Raw genomic sequence first — 17131 nt, 5'->3', positions numbered from 1 at the left:
TTTGATGTTGTTACTAGGGATCAAACTCAGGACCTTGCACTTGCCAAGCAGGCGCTTATGCCACTGAGCTATCCATTTGTACCCCAGGCTGGTCTCCAACCCTCAAGGATCCTCCTGCCTCAGCCTCCTGAGTGCAGGGATTACAGGTGTGGACCACCACACCTGGTGCTTCTAGCTTTAGCTTTTTGATGCGTCTCCACAGTGATTTCCACAGTGGCTGTACCAGTCTGCACTCCCACCAACAGCAGAGAAGGGCTCCTGTTTCCCACAGCACCCCCAGCATGGTCAGCGAACTAGTGACAGAGGTGAGACACCCACACAGGGCATTCATTTCCTGATTTCAACTCCATAGCAAAGGCCCTCGGCTGAGACCTGCTGGGCCTCGAGGGATCAAAGAGTGGGTTCAACAGAAACCTGGGAGGGAATCAGGGTGCAGCGCAGCTCTCCCTACCCTGTCTCTGCCTATTCCGGGTGCATTGTGGCCCTCCCCAATTCCTGGGTGGGAGGCCTGACCCTGAGGATCACTATGCGACAATATCAGGGGACAAATCATCAGTTTACAGTGAGGGCATTAGGCTGGAGTCCAATTACAAGAGACCGGTGTCCTTTAAGTAGGAAAATCTCTCCCTCTCTCTCTCTCTCTCTCTCTCTCTCTCTCTCTCTCTCTCTCACACACACACACACACACACACACACACACACACACGCTTGCATGCACGCACGAATGCACACAAAGTCTGCGCAAAGGCAGCAGAGAGGTGAAGAGATTTCTACGAGCCACACCCTGCCAAGGATGCTGGGGGGTGGGGAGAAGCGAGAGGAAAAGAAGCCTGCAATGGTTCCCCCTGACAGCCCTCTGAGGGAAGCAAGCAGCACAGCTGGTGTGGCGTCACCGTCTGTGACTGCCTGTGATCCCTGCGCTCGGGGAGGCTGAGGCAGGAGCACCGCAAACTCAAGCCCAGCCTGGGCCTCCTAGAGAAGCCTGGAAGCAGCCCTGTCCACACGTCGGTCTCGGACTCCCTTCCTCCGGAACTGTGTCGGAATAAAGGTCTGCTGCTGAAGGGGCTGGCCTGGGATTCGTACAGTTGCGGCAGTCCTAGCCAAGGGACACCGCTCCCAGCCACACCCGCCTCTGCCAGCCCTCAACCCCAAGGCCGCGCTTTGGAGGGGCCGGGTGCTGCGTATCTGACCGACTGTCCGCGGCGGTGCCGCAGTGCCCACTGAGGCAGAAAGCCTGGAACTCAGCTGCGGGAAAGAGGCCACAAAGGGATCAGGGTACCCCGCGGGAATCGCAGCCACTTCCCTTGCCGAACCACGTTGACCCAGGGCAAGTCCTGGGCTCAGACGCGGCCCCTGGCGTTCTCCACCTCCACCCACGACAGGCGCCCCACTCCCGGCCCCCAGCACGTGCCGCGCACGCGGGTGTCCACGCACACGCGGCGGTCGGTGCCGTGAGCCAGGCCGCCGGGCACGGGCAGCAGCAGCAGCAGCAGCCCTCAGTGCTGCAGCAGCGGCAGTGCCCGCAGATGCCCAGCGGCTGGCACTCAAGGTCTGGCACGAGGGGCGCCGCGGGGTTCAGGGTCCGCACCACCTGCGCCGCGCCTTCCCGCCTCCTGCGTCGGTCTCCTCCCGGACGTGCTCCAGCGTAGGAGCTGCCGCCTTTTCTCTCTTCCTACCCCCCTCCTTTCCCTCCCATCCGCCTCTCTCTCCATAGTTTGCTCCCTTCTTTCTCATTTGCTCCTCCTCTTCTCCTCCCTCCCTCTCTCCTCCCCACTCCTTTCTCATACTAACAGGTTTTTGGGGGCCAGCTCAGCGGCCCTCAGACGAGGCATGTGATCACGTGATGCCGGGAGTCAAACCGCGGTCCCCTGCGGCTGCCTAAGGCGCTTGTGACCCCTGAGCTATCTCGCCGGCCTCATACTAACAGTTTTTTGAGACAAGGTCTCACTGTGTAGCACTATGTGCGGGGCGCGTGCGATGAGGCCATGAGTAGGGCACCTGCACCCGCGCCCGCCCAGGCATGGTCACCAAGTCCGAGTGCGGCTGTGCCAGCCCAGGCCATGCCTTTGGGGCACCCTGTCAGCAGTGTCCCCGGGGAACTCAGGTGAGCCCTGGTGTGTCCTGCACTCTCAGCTTCTGGGGTGGAAAAGAATACGGGGCTTGGCTGTCCTGGGTGGCCTCTAACCGACAGCAATCCTCCTGCCTCAGCCTCCCAGCGCAGGGATGACAGCCCTGTGTCACTGTGCCCAGCTCCACCCCTCTCTCCCTGTCACCTCTAACTTCAGCCTCTGGCCACACACACAGTGGCCTCACACACATAGTGGCAGCTGCCAGGCACCAGCAGGAAGGCAGGACCGCAGAGACACGTGAAGCTGCCATCCTCGTTGAGACAGATAACATTGGGACACACAGAATCAGCAGCACATTCATGCTAGTCTGGGGATACCAGGGAGGAGGAGGCTAGGTCCATGCAGGAAGCCCAGCCCTTCCAGACCAGGGCCCACAACCCAAGTCTGGGCCCCTGAAGAACCCTTCCCTGGGGTGGGACCCTCTTACAGTTGCCTGTGCAGTTGTTTCTCGGTATCTTTATTTTTTTTTATTTTTTTATTTTTTTAAATGTATTGATGACTTTAATAACTTAATCTAGGTACCTTTAGAGAACAGGGTCCAGGAACCCTTGGATAGCAAAATCTGCAGATGCTCAAATACCTTACAGAACATGTGCCTTGGCGTAGCACTACACAATCCTCCTTCCAATACTTTTTTTCCCAAGACAGTGTCTCATTATTCCAGGCTGACCTTGAGTTCACTACCTAGCCCAGGCTGGTCTTGAACTCAAGGTGATCTTCCTGCCTCAGCCTCCTGAATGTCGGGATGACACGTGTGCATCGTCCTGCTGGGCAACCAGGCCTTAAATCATTTGCAAAGGACTTAGAAGACTTCAAACAAATTCTAGAGGGGAGCTTGTTCCTGTTCCCGGCTGTGCGGAGGCAGTTGATGTGTCTGTGAGCCCCAAAGTTAGGACTTTGCTTCACACCCTGGAGGCCACCCCCGGCGGCTCCACAGCTGTCATCACACCACAACATGCATCCTGCGCTGCACCTCAGTGCTGCAGGTACCGTTTGGATCACCACAAGAAAAGAAGAAGGAAAGTTGAGAGGCTTGTAAATGCTCAAAGAAGGGAAAACAAACAATGGGCCGGAAGGCTACGCTCTACCACAAACAGCACCATGGGGAGAAAAAGCAGAGAAAGAAGACTATCAAGCTGCATGAAAAATGAAACACGGAACACCAAATACCAAGCACCAGCACCTGCCTACCTGCTGTGCAGAGCGGGTCAGTCTCTCGAGAAGCACTTTCCAGCAGGATAAAACAACGAAAAGAAAAGGCGGGAAAGTGGGAAGCCCCTCGGCTCAAAGTTCAGCCCAGGGAGAAGCACAAGTATTAAAAATTATTCAAACTGGAAAGTGAATAAAGGCAGGGAGGAGGATTCCTGGAGTCTGCTCTGTTGGGGATGCCTTTACAAGAAAAGTATTCAGTAGGAAGGCTTGTCAGGCCAGTGGGCCTGCACTTGAAGAAGGCCCACGTAACACATCCTGAACCGAACGCCACCTTTGGTCTGCTGACACTTGGGGTGAGAAGAGTCCTTTATCCCCACGATCTGCAACTTTAGCTACAGTGATCAAGGTAAATGGGAGCGAGTCGGGCCTCGTGACGCAAGGAGGCAAGGTCATTTGGGGTAAATATGTCGGGAAACCAGTAGTCCCGAAAACAAGGGGCGCATTGACAGATGTTTCATACAATAATTTCTTATACTGACTGAAGATGACAGACCAGTGAGGAAAACCATAGCTGTAAATACTGCTGAACAACTTTCACGACTGCGTTCATCAAGAGAACTATTTATTAAACTGTAGTTTGTTTGTTTGTATTTTAGGGAAGGATCTACAGGGTGTTCAGGGTCTCACTACTAGATCCTGTTTACAGCCTCCCAAGAGCTGGGATTACAGGTGCATGCCACCATGACTAGTCTTTAAATTGTAAAAACATTTTTTTTTAAAAAAAGATGATCTAACACAATGTCAGTGTTATGTAACTGGTTATCCTGCTGTATGGCTCAGGCAGTTAGAGCAAGAGAAAAACCTGAGGGTGTTCACAAGGGATGGGATGTATTTTCTGGATATATCTGATCCAAGCCTGGTTAAATCTGCTGATGCGAAAGCCCCAAACACAGGAAGCCTCCCAGGGAGCGGCCCTGGGGTGTGACATGACATTCAGTGGGTGCTCCAGAAATGTTTGTTCAAAGTTGCAAAAATAAAGTAGTGATCCCACAAGGTCTCAGATATTCTCAATGTTCATTTAAAAAATCGCTGAAGTGCAAAATTTTGTCTTGTGTATTTTGCCAGTGCCCTCCCCACACACACACCAGGAATGGAACGCAGGACATTGAGGTTTCCAGGCAGGCACTGTGCTGCTGAGCTATATCCCCAGCCTGCCAGTACTTGTTAAAACCGCAGCGAACATTGAATAAATGAACCCAGACACTGGGGTCTCATTATGCAGCTCGGACTCATAAGCTGCGTAGTGAGACCCTATACCAAACACAGAAATGGTGAAAAAATTGTTTTTGAGATAAGGTCATGCTAAATTGCTTATGTTGGCCTTGAACTTGTGATCTTCCAACCTTAGCCCTCCCCCCCAGCAGCGGGGATCACAGCAAGACAAGCCAACAAGTGTGCGGTATGTGGTGCTGGGGTTCAAATCCTGGTTCCTGCGCTTGCCTAAGCAAGTGCTTAGTCTGCTGAGCTATCTTGCCAGCCCTACATTTTTATCTTCTGTATAGTTTGCTGCAATAAAATAAATCAGGAAAAAACTTATTAAGATACAGTAAATGCTTGGCTGGGTGTGGTGGTGCCCACCTATACTTCCAACACTCGGGAGGCTGATGCAAGATGATTCCTTTGAGTTCAAGGCCAGCCTGAGATACACAGTCAGACCCTGTTTCAAAAAGCCAGCCAAGCAACCAACCAACCAACCAATCAACCAACCAACCAAAAATAAATGCATGTAGTGGTGATTGTATAACATGTATATTGCGTGAATCACACTTCAATTTTTAGAAATAAAAGGAACTAAGACACCTAATGAAAAAAAACAGTGTGATTTAAAGGAAGTGGCGGGCCAGGGAGATGGCTCAGTAGAATAAGCGCTTCCCTGGCAAGTGCAAGGGCCTGAGTTCAATCCCTGGTTGCACAAATAAATAAATAAATAATAAAGGAAGTGGCAAGTGAGATCTAAGTCTGTTAAAGTAGCAACGGTTAAGTATTAAAGCACATGGGTTCAATCCCCAGCCTGCCGTGCCGGCCCTGCATAGCACCGACTAAGACTGGATGTAGTAGCGAGCGCCTGTAATCCCGGTGCTTGGGAGGCTGAAAACAGGAGGATCACTACGAGTCCGATCTGTGTAGTGAGGCCCTGTAGACCCTGTACTAGTACTTTTTAAAAAAGTATTAAAGGACAGCTCGTATGGAGACAAAATGAATGAATGAAGAAATGAAGGAAGGGGGACAGGGTGATAGCTCAGTAGAATAAGAGCTTGCCTGGCAAGCACAAGATCCTGAGTTCAATCCCTGGTACCACCAAAATAAATAAATAAATAAATAAATAAATAACAAGAAATGAAGGAAGGGCTGCCCACACAAAACTTGCACATGATCTTCATAGCATTATTGTCACTAATAGCAGGGTGGGAACAACCCCAACGGCTACCCATGGGTGAAAGGGTGAACGTGCACGGCCCATCCACATGATGGACTGCTACTCAGCCACGAAGAAGAACGAAGCACTGACTCACTCTCCGGTGTGGATAGATTTTGAGGTTGTCACACACAGGGAAAGAGGCCAGACATAAAAGCCCACCTAAGTACATGAATCTGTCTGTAAGAAACATCCACAACTGGCAAATTCACAGGGACAGATGAAGACAGCCCTGTGCCTAGGGCTGGGGGCAAAGGGCATGTTACAAAGTACTAATGGAACAATAAGCTTGTCTTCTGGATGGTTAACAACCTAAGTTTGCAGACCAAAATTAGAGAAAAAGGAGGGATACAAGGAAAGCCAACATTTTGGCCCTAACCTTCTAAGGTCAATTAAGACTCAGGACATATAAGAACTTGTACTGTAACGTCATGTAACTCGGTAGTGTCCCAAATTTTCTGATCAAGGAGATTATGGGGCCAAAGAGGAAAGTGATCGATGATGTAGAGTGTGCCTAAGGAGAGTCACATGGAGAGAAAACATTCTCTCAGGCTTTCACAGAGAGCACATTGGCCACGCATGGACGTGACTCATCTACATGGCTGACACCGACAAAGGTTTTACAATCTGAGGTACAGGATCTCAGGATAAATCCTGAGGGGATTTCACTGACCTTCTCAGACCCAAAAGCTACAACTCTTGTTGCATAGGTCCTGCTTTACCTTGGTCTTAACCATCTAGTAGAAAACTATGAAGACTGTAATATAGGAAGTAAAGCCATGCTGTTATGTTGAGCTGTGGGGGACTCAGGTCAAGAATTTCTGACATTGCCGGTTAAACAGAAGACCCAATGCTATTACAGGCTACTGGACTCTTTTAGAATATTTTGCTGAATTTATACACCTATAATATTCAAATAACAGAACTTAACCAAAAAAGGGTATACAGATGAATGTCCATTTTGTATCTGTGTATTCAGAGTGGTTAGGATAGATAGTTACATTCTCTTAATGAATAGAATGATTTGTTCTAATGGTGTTTGTAAATAGGATCTCAAGTCTGCATCTTGTACAGCAATTAACCACTAAGAAGAATGTATGCAGTGCATTAATTATTGAAACTGTCCTACCAATTTGATTTGAAACTGTCTCATTGCTATTTCTTTATCAATAAAATTATGGGAAAAAAAACAACAAAGTACTAATGGATATGGGCTTCAACAGGGGTGTTTTAAACTTAAATTGCAATGGAGAGTGTATGACCATACAAATACTAAAAACCATGATTTTGTCGTTGATGTTGACTTGGGGCAGGATTTCATGATGTAGCCCAGCCTGGTTTTGAGTTCACAGCCATGCGTCACCGTGCCCAGCTCCGCGCCCCCCCCCCCCCCGTCACCTCTAACCTCAGCTTCTGGCCTCACCCACACACTGGCAGCTGCCAGGTCATCCTCCTGCCTCAGTCTCCTGAGTGCTGGGATCACAGGCGTGTGCCACTACAACTGGCCTTAAAAACTGACATTTTATTATGTGTGAAATTATGCATCAGTAAACATAATTTCTTTTTAAAGAATAACTACAGAAATGATAAAATCCTTCTCCAAAAAAGGACTTTGAGGCTGACCATCTCAGACAAGGCGACACGAGAGACTCCAGTACAGGGGCTCCCACGCGCTCAGTCAGACCCCACTCACACCCGCGGGGAATAGAGGCCGGGAACTCTCCAAGGTCCTGACCTCGCCCCCGCCCGCAGCCCCAGGCAGGCAACTGCCCACACTCGGTCTTGCTTCACGAGCCCTGTGGAGGCGGACAGGGAGGGGTGTCACGCTCCCAAGGTGCCTTGCTGGGCTACGAGAAGAGAGCAGAGGTGACGCCACAGGGAGGGTGGAAGAGGGGGCCAGGACCAAAGGTTCGGGATGGCCACAGGAGGCTGTGAGTCCAGCCTCGACTCACCCACGCAGTTCCTGCTGTCTGGACTCAGCTCGAAGCCTGTGCTGCACACACATCGGAAACTGCCCTCTGTGTTGACACAGTGGCCCAGGCGGCAGAGGCCACCGCTGGAGACACATTCATCCACATCTGGGGAGGAGGACAGTCAGCAGGGGCCCCAGTGCCTGTCCATCCCCGCATGCACAACCAGCCGTACCCACACATGCCGGCCTCGTGAGTGTGGCCTGAAAGCCCTGGTGGCAGCGGCACTGGTAGGAGCCAGGGGTGTTGATGCAGTCGCCTTGGTGGCAGGGGTTGCTGGTGCACTCGTCAATGTCTATGGGTAGAAGACCCTGAGTCCCGGCTCTGCCAGCTATGCCCACTCCGCACCTCGGCCACCGCTGCTCACCGATGCACTCGCTCCACACGTCCTGGGCATAACCCACACCGCACTCGCAGTGGTAGCCGGAAGGGGTGGGCACACAGCGGCCATGGAGGCACAGGCTGGGGGAGTGCCGGCAGACATCCACGGTCTGGTTCAAGGTTGCTGAGCCTGCAGACAGGGCTGATGGGGGCGCCGAAGCATCCTCAGAGCCCCCTGGCCCCTATTTACCCACAGACCCTATCATCTCCTGTGAGGCTGGGATCCCGCTCCTGTGCCACAGCTCTGTTGCCCAAGTCCAGAGTTACAACAGAGACTGAGACCCCAAGCCTAGCCCGGGTCCTCACTGTGAAGCCCCACAACGCCTAGGTCTAAGCTGCCTCTAATGCCCAGAGAGACCCAGACTCACGCTGGGGCTCAAATCCCAGATCCTGACTTTGAGGATCAGATTCCCACACAGCCCAACTCCAAGATGGGCACTAGAGCCACCAGGGCCCCCTGTGGTGCCAACACAGAAGATGCTCACAGGCCAGATGCAGAATGATGCACTGTTGGCATAGAACTGGAACAATAGCCCCCTTGGGCAGTTTCCCTTGATGCTGAGGGCGGAACTCAGGGCCTTTTGTGCGGTGCTACATCCCTGCCTCTTTCTGATTTTTTTATTTTGAGGGAGTGCCTCAGTCTCTAAGAGTGCTGGGCTGACAGATGTGTCCCTGCACAAGAATGAGCACACACACACACACACACACACACACACACACAGCCCCTCCGAGGCTTTAAATTGGCTCGGGGTGACTTGCAATACCTGATACAATGTACACACTGTGCACACAGTTGTGCTCTTGGATAACTGGGAGATGACAAGGGGAAAGGTCTGCACTCAGGCAATGCGCATGCAACTCTTTTTCCAAAAATATTTGCTACCCCAGCTTGGTTGGATCCAAGCACGGGGAACCCTCAGACAGAACTGATTGTACTTCATCCCCGCTGAAGGAGGAGCTAGGACAAGGGCACATCAACAACAAGGCTCAGGGCAAGTATCAAGAAACCAGACAGAAGGACAATTGTGTCCAAACATCAGAAAACCAACAGATAAAGGTCTCCTGTCCCTCAGGAACCCCCAGCATGCACAAGAGCACATGCACATCCCCCGGCCTGCCCCAAGCTCAGCTGCTTTGTGGTTTGGACCCCACCCAGTGGGCTTTGGACACCATGGCTTTCTCTTAACACCTTATGCAGTCGAAACTCCCGGTCGTGGTGGGCAGAGCCAGGTCCCCTGTGAGCTCAGTCAGTTTCCAGTTGCAGAGCCTCCCACGGTCCCTGGATCTCGACACCCTGTGTATCCCCGGCCCCTCAGAGGCTATAAGCACCCCCCACTGGTCATCTGTCTGTGTGGAGTACAGACCCTTGGTACACCTTCCTCTGCTGCTCTGCACATCCTGCTCGTATCATTGGATATACCAAGACTGGAAACAGCTCCCCCAAGACTCCCATCTGGTGACCCTACTGTCTAGGCCACATTCCCTACTCCATAGCACTGACCCCTCCTCTGTCTCAGCCCCTCCTCCTCTCCAGGCCCAGGCCTCACCCATGTGGGAATTAACAGGGCCCAGGCGGGGGACTCCACGCCCACTGGATCCATAGGGGCCATGTCTTGCAGGCCCCAGGGCAGGACCCCTGCTGTTGGACCGGAAGCCTGGGAAACCAGGGAAATGGCTCGCATGGGAAGACAGCGGCAGCCACGGCAGCAGCCCCTGGACACACAGCCGCTGGAATTCATCTACAGAGAAAAAGAGGTGGAGGCCAGGCCCTGGATCCCCTCCAGGGCACCCCAACTGTGAGCCCCAACTGTTACTTACCAGACCCTCTGTCTGGACACAGTTCTGGGGCGGAGCCAGCTGCCCAGCACTTGCCCCCAGTGCAGCAGCACTGCCTGCGAGTGTAGTGGCCAGCGAGGTCTGCAGCACAGCGACCCCCAAATAGGACTGAGAAGCAGGTGCCACCTCGGAGGTCTGCAACAGGGCCAGGGAGGGGCTGTCAGGACCAGGTAGGGGCCAAGGAAGCACTACTTGCTACACCTGGGTTCAAACCCCAGCAGCCATGTGTGAGGAGGGCACATGCCGGTCACCCCGAGCTCTTAGGAGGCTGAGGCAGGAGGCTCACAAATGCAAGCCCTGCCTGGGCAACACAGTAAGTTAGCATGTGGAGCTCAAGGTGAAGGCCCTGGGTTCAATCCCTAGTACCAGCAAAGGAAAAGAGCTGCACCACACTGCCTGTAGAATGGGCCTCCTTACCTACCTGTGCCTCTGTTTCCCTGTCATTAAAATGAAGATACTCCAAGCACCGACCCTCCCTCAGAAGAGTTTTCCAGCTCACATGGAAAACCTGGCACGCGGCTGATCTTCGCTTACTGTTATCGCTTACTTGCAAGCTTTCCAAATCATTGTAGGGAGGTAGATTTGGGCCTTTTCCAGACCAGCATTCCAACCTCCGAAGTTGGCTCTGATGCTGAACTCCCTGGTAACCAGGGATCCAACCACAGCAAGGATGACACCTCGGTGGGCAGGGGGTAGCCCAGCGAGAAATCAAACAGGAATGCCAAGATTAGTGTTCAAGGGCTAGCCTCGAACATTACAGGGGTGCCTAAGAGACTGTGAACTTGAGGTCCCAGAAAGCAGTGTGGTGGATTGACAACCACCACCCCTGGGGAGACTGAGGCAGAGGCTCCCTCTGTGTGAGAACCCTGGACACTGGGCTGCTTCCCAACAAGCCCCTGCATCCCAGGACGGGATGTGGTGGTCAGATTTCTCAGACTCTCACTTCAACAACGCTTATTTTTAATTTCAAACCTCACTAGTCTTGGCCAATGGCCCGAAGAGGAGAGACCCCGCCCTCCAGCCAGGAGGGTCCTGGAAGCCCTGGAAGCTGCCACTGTGAAACTGCTCCAGGGTTTCCACCTCCCTCCCAGGTGTGTGTGGGGGCGTCAGGTCTCCTCCCTCCCTCCCTCTGGGCATCCTGGCACACACGGGACTGGGCGGGACTGGGTCTGCCCACACGAGAAAAGGTCAACAAACTCTTCAAGGTCACCCAGCTGCAGTGTCTACAACCCCAGGGGAGCTAAGGAGCAGCTGCTGTCAAGTAGAGCAGCCAGATTATGTGAATTTTAATGGACAAGACCCTGTTGTGGCTTTCAGGGTCCACTGTGACCAAGGCCCTCCTTGATATCCTTGCCTCAACTTCCCCGGGTTCCTGGTCTCCTTGATTGCGTGTGTACTGTGCATCACGTAACAGCCACCTACAGATCACTCACAAATCGAGTTTGCTCAGTCCTTACCACCAACACCTGTGCTTAAAATTGCTATTATCCCCATTTTTTTATGGTTGAAGAAATTGAGGTACAGGAGGCGCTCAGGTTGGTCACCCAAGGTCACAGAGCCCAGGAACACCTCAGGAAGCAGCCAGAACTCAGGACTGTAACCAAAGCTCGTATCCAGAGGCAGCCAGACTTGGCTGGGATGCAGGCTTTGTTGTTCAGCAGCCGGGAGTCTAAGTGGGGGACTCGCCCACAAGGAACTGCCCTCCCCCAGTGCCGGCCATCATACCGCCCAGAGGTGGAGACCGACAAAATCTGGAGTTGGCTGCGACTGGCCAAAGTCCAAACACAATATTCCCAACCCTGCCTGGTACGTACGGCACAGCCTGAGGGGCCCTGGGTGATGCTGGGAAGTTGCCAAGCCCTCTCCCCTCTCCCCAGATAGGACCCGGCCCACCCTGCTCCAGCATCCGTATTTCCTGCCAGCTCTGTCAGCCCCAGGCAACTCCTACAGCTCCTGACAGCATGTGGAAACAGCAGATGGCGTTTCCCCTGCTGAGCACAGCAGGATGGGGGCCAGGACTGAGTCAGACCCCCTCACCAGGCTAGGGGCCTGGGGAGCTGGGTGTGGGCACTTCTCTGTTCTCAACTTATTGGGTTGACCTTTGCATCTAAGCCTCAGTTTGCCTGTCTTGAAAATGGAGTGAAGAGGGAGAAGATGACGAGTACTTAAGTCTTTGGAGGTGGAAAAGGGACAGAGACAGCAGTGGGAGACAAAAGCTTGACAAGTGGAAGAGAACAAAGACCAATGCTAGAGGATGGGGAAGGGGCATAGTTAAAAGGTCAGAGGGTCAGAGGAGGGGATAGAGATAAAAGCCAGAGGGTCAGCAGGGGGCATAGAGATGAAAGAGGGTCAGAGGGGAGGGCCTAGAGGTGAAAGCCTGAGGGTCAGACAGGAGCTGAGATAAAAGGAGGCAGAGGACACAGCTGAAAACCTGGGGCTGGGATGAAAGCCTGAGGGGCAGACAGGAGCAGAGAGATGAAAAGTAGACAGAGAAGACACAATTCAGAGCTAGAGGGCCAGACAGGGGCTTTGAGTTGAAAGCTGGAGTGGGGGTGGGGCATAGGGAGGGAGGCTAGAGAGAGGGAGGTAAAGAGTCAGAAAGACACAGACAGTCAAAAGTGGGCAGAAGGGCCGGGGAGCTGGCTCGGTGGAATAAGTGCTTCCCTGGCAAGCGCAAGGGCCTGGGTTCAATCCCCGGTTCCGCAAAAAAAAAAAAAAAAAAAAAAAAAGTGAGCAGAGACATCAAGGTCAAAGAGCCAGAGGGTGGGGATGGGACAGTGACCAGAAAGGAAGAGCCCCTAAGGGGCAGAGGCCAAGGCTGGGGCATGGCCTGGGGGTGAGTTGTGGAGCCAGGAGACCAAAACAGGAGAGTAGAGCGCTAAAGGGTACAGAGAAACAGGGTGGAAAGTCTCCCAGATTGAGGTCCACGGCAGCACAGAGGCTGATGGGTAGGGAGCCAGAGGTCCAGAAAGAGAGAGGGGCATAGAGAGCAGAGGGCTAGAGCGGCCAAGGACTAGCTGGTCAGACGCGGCTGGACAAGGGGTCTGGACGTCCCCACCCTGTCCCTCTTTAGCCCCCTCGCCCACCTCACCCAGGCAGTGGGTGCCGTCCAGGCTGCTGGTGAGGCCTGTGGGACAGGTGCACACGTAGCTCCCGACTGTGTTGGTGCAGTCGCCCCCGAAGCAGAGGCCCGGGATGCTGAGACACTCGTCCAGATCTGCACAGAAAGAGGCCGTCAGAGCTGGCCTGCGCCAGCCCAATCCTGCCACCTCTCTGCAGGGAAGTCAGGACCAGAGAAGTCCCAGGTCATCCTCCACCTTCACACTTCATGCCACTGAGCTGGTGTCCAGGCGGGCAGTGACACTCGAAGGAGCCCACAGTGCTGATGCAGCTGCCACCCTGGCACAGCCCAGGGAGGGCCTGGCACTCATCCACATCTGCAGAGAAGAGTCCAGCGAGGGAGTGAGAGGCCCGTCACGAGGAGGAACCAAGGCTTCCCAGGGGCTTTGTTCTCCGGGGGAACCCCAGGACTGACCTTGGCAGGCCCCTGTGTGGATATTGAGGAGGAAGCCACGGCGGCAGGGGTGTGGTTGTGGAGGGCAGAGCTGGCAAGGGAGACCCCAGGCCTGGCCCACGGTGGCACAGCACAGCTCTCTGGTGCAGATGAGACCGGTGAGCTGATGCCGACACCCCTCAGGGGGGCCCTGGCTAAAGCAGGGCCCTGTCCGGTAGTCTGTAGGGCACACAGATACAGACAGCTAGCCACAGACCCACTGGCCCCTCCGCATCAACGCTCCAGACTTTTCCCTGACTGCAAGTCGCCATTTGTGCTGTTCCCCCTTCCTAGATAGAATGCCTTCCTTCCCTTCCCTACCTAACGAGCTCTTACTCACTCCTTAAAGCTCTTTTACTTCAACACATTCCCCAGCTAATCCCCCAAAGCCTGGCTAGGGTTTCTTCGCTCACAAAGCTCAGCCTATGCCTGGACCAGTCCCCTCAAGCGGGGAGCTGGGGATCTGGGTCGCACTTGTGGCTTTGCAGAATCTCCCAGATTTTGGAGCACGGTTCTAGTTTCACAGTAGCACATCCTGGTACCCCAGGTCGCAGCCCAAGGCGCCCCCTCCCTCCAGGTCCCCTCCACGTGACTCCCGGTCTCCACCCAGCGAGTGTTTCCAATCATAAGACGGGCGCAGCACTGGAGGCCTCAGCCACGCCCACCCCGGGCCCTGGTGGGGAGGGGCCTCGGAGACCCCAAATCCCCCGCACGGCCCCACCCTTCTCCACCCTCTCGGGTTTGTTCTCCTCCGCCTCCGCGGGGCTCCCTTCCCGCCAGGACTTCCCTGCACCATGACATCACTGGCTCACTTCAGGTGACCCCACCCACTCAACCCAAGGGGCACTTTGAAGAGCCAAGGTTCAATAAAAGGGAATTTGCTGTCCCTCTGAGAGCCAGCTGAGGAGCCTTTCCTCCAGGAAGCCCTCCCTGGCTGCTCTTCCCCCAGCTCCCGCGTCTGCGGCCTTCCTGCACCACCCCGCGGCAGCGTCGAACCCCTGGGGTGCTGACTTTGTTTCCAGATCACTTATTCCTGCCTTTGGGACACAAGGCTCTTTCCCAGCGGGCTCCAACGTGGGGCCTTGCTCAGAGCCAGCGAGTAACAGATGTTTTGGAGAGCGGATGAGCAAACGGAAGACGTGTCCTCAGGCTGCCCCAGGGGCAGGACAGAGGCCAGCTGGACCTCGCAGGCCCGCAGTGTCTCGGTCCCTCCCCTCCCCTGGGCCCCTATCTCCCGGTCCTCGCAGTCAGTACCTCTCTCGCACTGAGGACCCAGGAAGCCGTATGCACAGGCGCAGTGGTTGGGCCCGATGCAGCGCCCCCCGTTGTGGCAGCCGTGGTCACAGATGGCTGCGGAGGGGGGACAGAGGCCGGTGACCAGGGGTCCCGCAGAAGCGGCAAGAACTGTGGCTGGTGCGAGCTGTCTTCACTCAGAGATCAGCCCAAATGACAAGGAGCTGATAACACTTCTGTCCCCTCTGGCCTCAGGTATTCCGGAAGGGAGGTCAGGATGGTAGGTAGCTGGCTGCAGACGCTGCCCCGGGGGATGCGTGGGGTGCAGGCCCCCCGGGTACTCAGGCTGTGCCTGTGTAGCCTCTCTGGCACAGACAGCTCTCCCCCCACCCCACCCCTGCAGCTGTCCCCATTCATGCAGCTTACCCTGCACCCTGACCCTACAGACTGGGAGGTTACACACGGGAAGCTGGAGCACGTGTGCCCAGCCCTGCGCCTGGATGAACGCGGGCATCCAGAAGCCTGAAGCCCGGTCCTCCGCCCCTGCAAAGCAGCTCACCTCGGCTCACCCCGCGGGGGGAGGGAGCGTCCTGTCTGCACAGGTGCGCGGGTTGGGGTGGGAGGAGAAGCCCTAGGGCAGGGCTGCCCACAGATAGCTGGGGAAGGAGGCAGGACAGCCAGGTCTTGGACCGGAGTGCTGTGACAGCCCCACTCAGGATGCCCTGGCAGACGGGGCATTGAGGTGGACCCTGAAGGGCAGGCAGGCACACACACAACACGCACACAACACACACACACGCACATGCACACACGCACATGCACACACTACGCATGCACATACAAGTCAGGGCGAGGCAGGTGATGTGACCCCAGCTCTGGGATTCTGCTCTGGCACCTAAGCTGGAGGGTCGGGTCCCCAGTGCGGGAGCCAGGGCCTCTCCTAGGAATGGATTCCTATTCCAGAGACAGAAATACAGTCCAGAAGCCAGGGAATGGGAAGACAGAGATAGAAAAAATGCAGAGAGATGGGGAGACCCAAAGAGACAGCTGCACAGAGACCATGGGAGGCTTAGGGCCAAGGACAGAGGCAGGGCGGCTGTCTGGGAGGTGGAGGCTGCAGGCAGGTTATGTCCACGTGCACACAGGGCTGAGCTTGCTGGTAGCTGGCAGCTGGGGCCCCTGGTCCAGAACCCACTGCGCCCACCTCCTGCAGGCACCAGCACTCACGCACAACACACTGGTTCCCGCCGGGCAGTGTCCTCCATCCGGGGCAGCAGTAGGCATGGAAGCGAGGGCCACACACGTGCGGTCTTCGGGGAGATTGTGACGTGACTGCTGAGCCTCTGCCCAGCCAAATGTCCCCAGGACCGTCCTCCAATCCCAGGGCAACCCAAGGCACTACGTACCCCTGCAGGATGCCGGGGCTGCCTCGCCTCCGCACACGTCCAACTCCTGCAGGCCCCACAGCCCTGTCCCAGTGGCCCTGGCCACCTGCCACGCAGGACAGCGCCACCCACACCAGCAGGAGCCAAGCCGGGTGTCCCTGGGCCATGTTGAGCCCTCTAGCCCCTCTCCTTGCTAAACAGGACTCTCCCAGGTCAGGACGTCCCCCTACAGACTGTGGAGAGGAAGCAGGGTCAGGGGTGGTGAACACAGGGCCAAGGGAACCAAGGGGAGGTGGCTGGGACCATGGGAGCTGGGGACACCTCTGGGCCTGGCTTGGGAGCACAGCAGTGAGGGCAGGCTTCTTGGAAGAGGTGTGGGGCCTCGATGCAAATAAGGGTGTTGGGACAGAGGGTGCACCCTAAGAACAGAAGCCAGAAGAGCATGGAGCAGGAGGGGAAGAGAAAGAGGACCTGCAAGGTGTCCCAAGAGTGGGCACAGCTGGGCTGTCAGCCTCCACTCAGCTGCCAAGGACAACAAGAGCCCTTGAGAAGCTTCAAGTGGGAGGCCCAGGAAGGCCTGTGGGGACCCCGGAAGCCAAAGGCGAGGGAGGTGGGTGGCTGGGCGTTTGGCACCAGGGCACAAAGACAGGCTGGTGTGGTCCAGCGAGGCCACTCCTGCAGTCGGCAGGGAAGGGACGGCTTCCACGTCCACTTCACGGATGGGCAAACCGAGGTCACCGCACCAACGGCGCAAAGTGGAGGGCGAAGGGATTGGGGCGACGCCCTCCGGCCACCAGGAAGCCAGGCTCTGTCCTAGGCAGGAAGAGAAAGAAGGCGCCTGCTGGGGCCCCTCTGGTCTGCTGCACACTTTAGGGAGCACAGAATGTCCGCCTGGGCGGACCGGCCGTGTGGCGCGGACACCACCTCTCCCGGCCCAGAACGCGCACTACAGAGCGTCCCAAACTTTCGGCAGCTTTGGAGCGTCGGTGGGACGGCAGTGGGCGTCCTTTCTCGCT

General features: G+C 55.4%; 1 protein-coding gene across 9 annotated transcripts in view; it reads right to left on the bottom strand.

Annotated features, from left to right (window-relative positions):
• Positions 1-16843, bottom strand: part of Fbn3 (fibrillin 3) — a 64719-nt gene extending 47876 nt beyond the window's left edge. For 8 of the 9 annotated variants that reach the window (XM_023705100.1, XM_023705102.1, XM_023705105.1 and 5 more), the window contains exons 1-12: positions 16587-16843; positions 16137-16348; positions 15958-16040; positions 14752-14847; positions 13480-13677; positions 13262-13381; positions 13036-13161; positions 9927-10079; positions 9656-9847; positions 8095-8250; positions 7903-8022; positions 7710-7835 (exon numbers count right to left, since the gene is read on the bottom strand). In XM_023705100.1, coding sequence (XP_023560868.1) covers positions 7710-7835; positions 7903-8022; positions 8095-8250; positions 9656-9847; positions 9927-10079; positions 13036-13161; positions 13262-13381; positions 13480-13677; positions 14752-14847; positions 15958-16040; positions 16137-16282 — 1516 coding nt within the window. In that variant the 5' untranslated portion in view covers positions 16283-16348; positions 16587-16843. The remainder of the gene's footprint in view (positions 1-7709; positions 7836-7902; positions 8023-8094; positions 8251-9655; positions 9848-9926; positions 10080-13035; positions 13162-13261; positions 13382-13479; positions 13678-14751; positions 14848-15957; positions 16041-16136; positions 16349-16586) is intronic. The other variant, XM_023705101.1, reaches the window with a different exon arrangement.
• Positions 16844-17131: the final 288 nt, after the last annotated feature.

This window comes from Octodon degus, unplaced genomic scaffold, assembly GCF_000260255.1.
Source record: "Octodon degus isolate 3935 unplaced genomic scaffold, OctDeg1.0 scaffold00214, whole genome shotgun sequence".
NCBI lineage: Eukaryota > Metazoa > Chordata > Mammalia > Rodentia > Octodontidae > Octodon > Octodon degus.
This window is presented reverse-complemented; position numbering and strand designations above follow the sequence as displayed.